The sequence below is a fragment of the Battus philenor genome, unplaced genomic scaffold, assembly GCF_028537555.1.
Source record: "Battus philenor isolate CCGP_79_NKW_IND1 unplaced genomic scaffold, ilBatPhil1.0.hap1 SCAF_3, whole genome shotgun sequence".
NCBI classification, from domain to species: domain Eukaryota; kingdom Metazoa; phylum Arthropoda; class Insecta; order Lepidoptera; family Papilionidae; genus Battus; species Battus philenor.
The window spans coordinates 15,043,944-15,051,555 of NW_027181693.1; the positions used below are offsets into that span (position 1 = coordinate 15,043,944).

The 7,612-nt window shown below is 37.6% G+C and overlaps 1 protein-coding gene across 2 annotated transcripts; it reads right to left on the reverse strand.

Annotated features, from left to right (window-relative positions):
* Positions 1–15: 15 nt before the first annotated feature.
* Positions 16–7,407, reverse strand: LOC137927002 (17-beta-hydroxysteroid dehydrogenase 13-like). 2 transcript variants are annotated; one of them, XM_068770771.1, is made up of 6 exons: positions 7,174–7,407; positions 3,922–4,059; positions 3,376–3,567; positions 1,787–1,916; positions 896–1,072; positions 16–316 (listed from the first exon to the last, which is right to left on the reverse strand). In XM_068770771.1, exons 1-6 carry the CDS (start codon positions 7,405–7,407, stop codon positions 171–173), a joined length of 1,017 nt encoding a protein of 338 aa, XP_068626872.1. In that variant the 3' UTR covers positions 16–170. The 2 variants fall into 2 exon arrangements, with proteins under 2 accessions (XP_068626872.1, XP_068626871.1); XM_068770770.1 differs by lacking the exon at positions 7,174–7,407 and adding an exon at positions 5,258–5,537.
* Positions 7,408–7,612: the final 205 nt, after the last annotated feature.

Consider the following 7,612-nt stretch of genomic DNA (forward strand, 5'->3'; position numbering starts at 1 on the left):
TTGTTGGAGATAATTTCATATAAAAATGTAGCCAAAACATTACAATTAATTTTTATGAATATTTCTGTTAAAATAAAACATTGTATAAACTATAAGAAAATTATTGTCAATATAAATATTCTTAAACGCAAGAAAGTAAATTAAAATTACAGACTAAAAATAAGTTTCGCTCAGCAGTAACTGAACCATCCTCTGTGGCGAAAATTAAAAAAATCCATAAATATTATTCTAATGCGGTAAGGCAGTACATTGTTTAGAGCTATTAATGGCTTCATGAACGAAGGTATGCTGATATCTTTGTGGTTTTTTCGAATACCTGAAATTAATAAGGCATTGCTTTTAAAATTAGTATTTTTTTTTTTAAATTTTTGTATTATTTAATAAAGAGCTCAATCGTTGATTACAACTTGGCTAGGAACCGTTCGAAACTCTACGAAACATTTCGTTCAATATCTGTCAGTGCTTTACGACGGAAGTCTTCGACCAATGTGTTGCCGGCGATGATTCACACCATAGTCTTACGCTGCACTACCAAGTTCTCAATCGCTAAACCATAGAAACTACAACGAGGTGATCTCATCCAGCGGATTAGCAAGTGAGTCGCATTGGGCAGGTCATGTAGTTCGCAAGATAGTTAGCAGCTAGGACCTTAAAGTTCTGAAGTGGAAACCACAGACCGACAAGCGCAGTGTCCGCCCACAAGGTGGACAGACAGACCTCGTTAAGATGGTAAACGCTGAATGCAGGCTACTTTCACTCGATCCTATTGAAAATCTTTAGGAGAAGCCTATGTTCAGCTGTGAACGTTAAATGCCTAATGATGAATGACGTCAAATGTCAAATGCCTTTATAATTTAAAAAAATGATAAAGGTTCTTTTTTTAATTTTGTCTCACCGTCAATAATAATGGTGGCAGCTTCCTTCGCCGTGATCTCAGAGTACCAGGAAGTGAAGCGGTGCGCGGGAGGAGGGTAGAGGCCCGTTGACAGCGTCGCCAAATATACGGATGTCGTATAAATATTCTTTGTCCATGTATCAAGCCTCAACTCCTCCGTTATAGAGTCCATAAGACCTATAAAATATGTACAGTACCCGGCGATAAATATTGAACATTGACCTTTGGGAAGAGACAATTGGCTAATTTCGGCTTCCTAGATCACTGTATATGTTCCAAACTACTTATGTGCCGCTTTGTCAGTCGTTGTATTTCGTGCGACAGAGATAACGCTTTACGAAGCCGAAATTAACCGATTGTCTCTTTCCAAAGGTCGTTGTGCAATATTTATCGCCGGGTACTGTGTTATTGCAGGTGATATTAATGTTAAATGTTTTAATTTCTGTATCTTATTTTGTGTAACAAAATGACATTACTTATTAAATTGCAGGTTCCCAGACTGTTTTCATAGACCCCTCTCTTATTCCCCCTTTCGAATTCATTTCGAATTAATTGGTTGGTCTGAGAGTGGATGTCAAAATAAAGTGGGCCAATCAAAAAATTATTCCATTCAACTTTACTTTTTATTCTACTGACAACACAAGGAATCTATCAATTATAAATTATCATTTAGTAAACTTCTCATTCGGAGTGGTAAAATTAAAAAGAAAAGCAGTACATATTTGTTTTGTTTTTATTTAAATATATAATTAATAAATCTAAATTATTATTTTTATCATAGACGAATACTATTATTAACGTAGATCTCCCGGGGGATCCACATGGACCTCAAGGGATCCGCCTGTGCCGTTAAGGTAACTAATGCATTAAATAAACCATTTTGTTCATTACCTCTTAAACCAAATTTCGCAGCACAATACGGCACCATATCGGCGCAGGGTAACAGGCCTGCGCTTGAGTTTATTGCCACGATGTGACCGTGTCTTCGCTCAATCATACTGGGTAGGAACGCTTGTATAATCTGCCAACAAAATGTTTATATCAGAGTTCCCCAAACTTTTTTGTGTCGTAGACCCCTTGCCATGTTTTTCCGTGTTGGGTAGACCCCCTATTTACCTGATATTGATTTCCTGTAAATTTCTAACTTCCCCAGCACTCTCAAACAAAATAACACTGACTCACTATAATTTGTGTGATATACTATCTGTTTATATTTTTTAAAATATTTTCTTAGCACTTGTCAGTGCAAGGTAGCGAAGCTCTGAGACTGCGACTCTCAGGTTTTTACAAGTTCAAAATGTATTGCGACCACAAAGCGAATACCAACATCCTACAACTTACACAATTTTATAAACATATCTAATAAATTTTTTACTTCATAGGTACTTTTATAAATAATGTAAATGTTTTGATATTATAAGATAGTATGATGTAAGTCAATAGGTACTATCAGTGTATGTGTTGGGATTCACTATCGTGGACATAATCTAAATCTACTCAAACTACTCGTATCTTCTTTTACTTTTTAACCGATGGATGCCCACTGCAATATACAGGCATTTCACAAACACCGTCTCGATGGCCGGTTCTGCGCTTCCTGCATCCAGTGACAATCCGCTGCCTTTACTGTGTCATCGTTACGCCTAAATGGACCTACTTGGGTAGGATCGTAGTCGCCACTTTTCTAAACTCTTCACTTTGTGAACCTTTCGGTCACAAAACACATAGATTGCACAAGCGATATGCCCCGCCCACTGTCACTTTAGTCGAGCAGTTCTTCGAGTTACGTCGGTGTTCTCAGAAGAACCATCAACCAACATCAACCAACCATTCAGAAGAACCACTTCTGAAGATCTCCATATTTTTGATTCGATCTAGTATATGATGCGTATATTAATGTCGCCACGAATTACTGTGTTACCAGTTCTAAAAATATTATAGATACTGAAATGAAATTGGTCGACGTTGTTTTTGGTTCTTCGTGACTCGTTCCGTACACCATTGTTAGCGACTGACTGGGCCGCTTAAAACCTTTTTATATTTTTGTATATCAAATTACTGTGTTACCAGTTCTAAAAATAGTGAAATGAAATTGCTCGAGATTGTTTTTGGCTCTTCGTGACTCGATCGAAACACCATCGTTAACGACTGACTGGGCCGCTTAAAACCACTATATATTATTGTTTTTATTTATACTTGTTATATTTGACAGCTCGTGTCGCTAAGCGTCCTACATGTGCTTTTGTTTCGGACAATCTATTGTTACGCGTCAATGTACTCTTACCTAGTTTTGTGAAATTACATTATAATTACCAGCATCGTCATTTGAATTTATTTATTCCGTTTATACAGTCTTCACGTTCGCCAACAACCATGACTGATGTCATTACACAAAGGAGTTAAGTTTGATTCTGGTTTTTATCAAATTAAAACATTCATTTTTCTGAAATGTAGATATAGATGTCCCTAAAAATATTTACCCAGAAATGTGCCAGGAGGTTGACCTCTATTAGCCTGGAAATAGCTTCCGGCTTGAGGTGGGCGATGGGGGCGCATGAAAAGGCACCCGCGTTGCTCACCACCATTGAAACATCGGCCAGCTGACGGCGCATACGCGCTGCTAGCGCCGCCACCTGTTCTCTCACCGTCACGTCTATCGTAAATCCGAAGCACTGTTAAAACATACACACTGCCTGTAGTTATTTACTTTAGTCATTCATCAGAAAGTATCCAGATGATCTGGCAACGGCATCTTATACAGGTGATTAGTTATAGGCATGGAAAGGGGTGTTACGTTATTATTTTTTGAAACTATTGATGTTTGCAGGATGTACTATGCATTAATTGACAGTAAATACGTATATTCACTCCTTTAAAGCTTTTATACCTATAACTAATCACTCTTTATAATCATAAGCAAACTGATGGAATACCAGTGTTGCCATAAGCATCAATTGAAACTACCAACCGTTCGAAGACCATTTATAGAACCGTTTGTTGTTATGACATTATCTGGAAATTCAAACCTCCCCATCCTTGCTCCGTATCTCGCTAACCACAGCGTTGTTCCTTGGTGCATCCTGGTCCCAGCAGATGACGGTGGCGCCCAGCTCCGCGAACTGGATGGCCAGCTCGCGTCCTAATCCTTGACCAGCGCCAGTTATCTGTGACGCATATTGATTTTATATAACCTTTCAAGATAGGTGACGACGTGAAGAGATACGCAGTTAGTCACATAAAAGTGGCTGCCATTTGCGGGAAATTTTTAGGTAATTTAAGTCTGTAAAGCTGTACATTATAACCTTCTATGTGCCAAGCCTCACTTTACGTATATAACATATTTTTTTTTATATTAAAGCGAAAGATTAAACACGTGTTTAGTTCACTTTCGACACTAGTAAATAAAAGTACTGACTCGATACTTTCCATTCGATACCAAGTACATTAATTATCGATACTTTGAAATGAATTCGGTAAAAAGTTCTCGTATAGTTTAAAAGAGTGGTTATACTTTTGACTGATACCTGCAATACCCGGCGATAAATTGTGCACATCGAACTTTGAAAAGAGACAATCGGCTAATTTCGGCTTTGTAGAGCATCATCGCTATCCCACACTGCCTATGTGAAGTTTTGTCGGATGTGCGACAGAGATAATGCTGTAGGTAGCCGAAATTAGCCGATTGTCTCTTTCCAAAGGTCGGTGTGCAATATTTATCGCCGGGTATTGTGTTCGATTTTATATCGTATTTTGAACGCATCCTGGTCCTAGTTTTAGTTTAGTATTCTGAGCACTATGTGTATGAAAAAATCTTAACATTGCATCTCAGTAAAGGCTATTTTACAAAGCGAGCCGCAGCAGAGACTGCATCCGGAACTGGTAAATTCATAGAGAAGTTAATACTGCTGGGGTGGGTATCACAAAAACTTATATACCTACTTTTAATTAAATTTGTTTAAAATTTTACCAAAGAGGTCGATACGAGTCAGTATCGAGAACTCAGTGATAACGTTGACAATCTCAAGTTAACCCTTTGCACTCAAGGCCTTTTTCGATTGCGCGAACCAGCAACTAGAGACGATTTTGGCCAAATTCGGCGAACACTGACATTGGTAAATCGGGTCTGACCAAGAGCTCTGTGGTGAATGTCCCGTAATATGGCAAAATGCAGCAAATGTAGCCAGTCTTTGAGGCAGCTAAAGCATAAACTCTGATACTCCTTTTTGTGGGTTACTTCGGATTGTAAGTTATGAACGAAATTCGACCCTTGAATTTTATAGTCGACTCATCCACACATATGTGCTCGCCCGGGATAAAATAATCCAAAAATTTCGAGGTGACATAGTACAAAAAGCAACCTACGCGTTGTAGGCGCGTTCGTGGATTGGTGTTACGTGTTGGAATAGTTTCCAGGTGAAGCATCCAGAAGATTTGACTAAATCTATCTCTAGTAAATGTATCCGAATAGAAAGGAATATAATTGACTACATTCCTCGACCAATATTCTTGCAAATTGGCCAACGGCATCGTCCCCATATTGATTACGACAGAAACGCTCAGAACTCTTCGTTGGTTTTCCGTCGTCTCACACCTCATATTGTATCACTGTCTTCACCACTGGATTCTTTCGTTTCGCGGCGTAGTCCGTTCATCATTCAAAGCGGCAAATCCAATTCCTCCAAACTCAAGCTGATCTGATCTTCCTCCATATTTTTAGGGTTCAAATACTTTTTAGATACTATATATACTGCCAAGACTGTTTCAAGCGAATGCTACGCTGAGACTAACTATATTGAACTTCTAATTAGGCTACAATGTAAACGGAGGCTAGTTCACGAAAGTACTTCCGAGAAAACTATCTTATCGCATATTGTAAATAAGAAGATCCAGTTACAAAATACCATAGCGTCGTAGGAGCGTAGTTCGATTTAAAGTTTTAAAAAACTCGGCCGCGGCAACAGCGCCGCTTGAGTGCAAAGGGTTAAGAATGTGGGTAGTTTCCACCCACAATTGCAAAAATATATAACTAAGCCCAAAGATTACATGTTGATCAATGTGTGTCCAAACTCTTTATATTAATGGCAGCATATAAACTATAGCGCGATGTAAAAAACAACTAGCGCCATCTACCGCAAATTGAATGAATTTCAAATGTCTTGTGATGACATTACCTACTACAGTTATTGACTTGATGAATAATTTCTTGAACTGGTTGAAGTTTGCAAGTTTTCGAAGATAAGTATCACAAGCTCCTTGCGCAAAAATCCAAAAATTGCTCAATTTTTGTTTTTAATTTTACTTATTTATTCAATAATTTTACACATTAAATAATAGCGAAAGTAATGCTTTTTTACCATTCAAGCCAAGGCGATGCACAGATATCAAATAGACAGGTTTGTAAATTTTATAGAATAAATATTTAATTATACAATAGTATAATATATGCTATTTATACATATAAATAATACTTAAATAGGAGAATATAATATTTATATAAAATATACATATGAATACCTACTATATACTTCGTAATTAGAAAGAAGTTACGATTATTCTTCCGCTGATAGATATCGAGCCTGGCAAAGAAGAATGAACGAAGTCACGTGTGAGAATAATAAAGCAGTAAAATATAATTTTACAAACGTAGATTTCTCTCATGGTTTGAGTCAAGGAATTGAAATAAGATTTAAATAGGAAGGCGAAGTGTTAGACACAACCATTTGAAAACAGATCGACGAACGGTCGTATTTTTGAAGGTTAAAAAAAATCGAACGCAATTATTGATAATATGATAGTTTGTTACAAAAATATGCATTCAGGTCGTAACGGCTGACATTATCATAATTGATGATGTGAAGGATAAGGGACTGTACGAGCATCATCGTGGTGATCGGAAGGAAACTGTTTAGGCAATAAAGAGAATGCGGGGCACCAATTACCTTTTAGAAAATTAATTCATGAGTAATCCATATTACTGTTCTATTTACGATAAATTTTTATGGCATTGAGATATCTTTTTTAAGTTGTGGCATTGCCTTCTGTTAAACGCACAACACTTAGACGCGCGAGACGAAAGCCAGGGCGCGCGGGGCGAGCTCAACGGCCCCGAGCCAGTTTGCCGCCGAGTCGGAGAGTGTTCTGACTTTCTTTAGAGCTATCCGACATCGCTCTCGAGCGCTGCGCTTATACCCGCGTTTTTAATATTTTACACTTCTAAAAGGTAATTAAATTGTTGATGTAATACTAAATTCCACTAAAAATAACCAAAATCTACAAACCAAAACAGTTTCTCCGTATAAACTTTTCATGGTCGGTGGTATCAGAACCCTGGCAATAGCAATGGCACATGTCGAGCACAGTTTGACGATCAGAACTAATGTATCGAGCGCCCACAACGGAGCCGTCGTCATTCCACCACTGCCCCACCACGGCAGCAGCCATGTCTCCTGGAACGCCCTGAACTTTCTCGCGAATGTTCCTATGTAACGGAATATAACGCCTTTACTTCGCATATAGTCCCAAATGTAAATCACCATTCAAAATAATACGTTAAAATGACACATCAATACATCATACACTTTTTTTTTTAATTTTCATAAGTTTACTGCCAGTGTATATAAAATTTTATAAAAAAAAAACTTAATTGCGTTGGCGACATAATAATAAATAAACCAAATTAAAAAAAAAAGTTTGACAGTTGAAATGTCAAAAGTGAAG

Bases quoted from the DNA above. Each gene is read 5' to 3' on its own strand.
- LOC137927002 (XM_068770771.1), bottom strand. From the start codon at position 7,407: ATGCGAAGTAAAGGCGTTATATTCCGTTACATAGGAACATTCGCGAGA. The intron at 3,568-3,921 runs GTTTGAATTTCC...ATGTTTTAACAG, and splicing joins TACGGAGCAAGGATGGGGAG to TGCTTCGGATTTACGATAGA. The intron at 317-895 runs GTGAGACAAAAT...TATTAATTTCAG, and splicing joins TGCCACCATTATTATTGACG to GTATTCGAAAAAACCACAAA.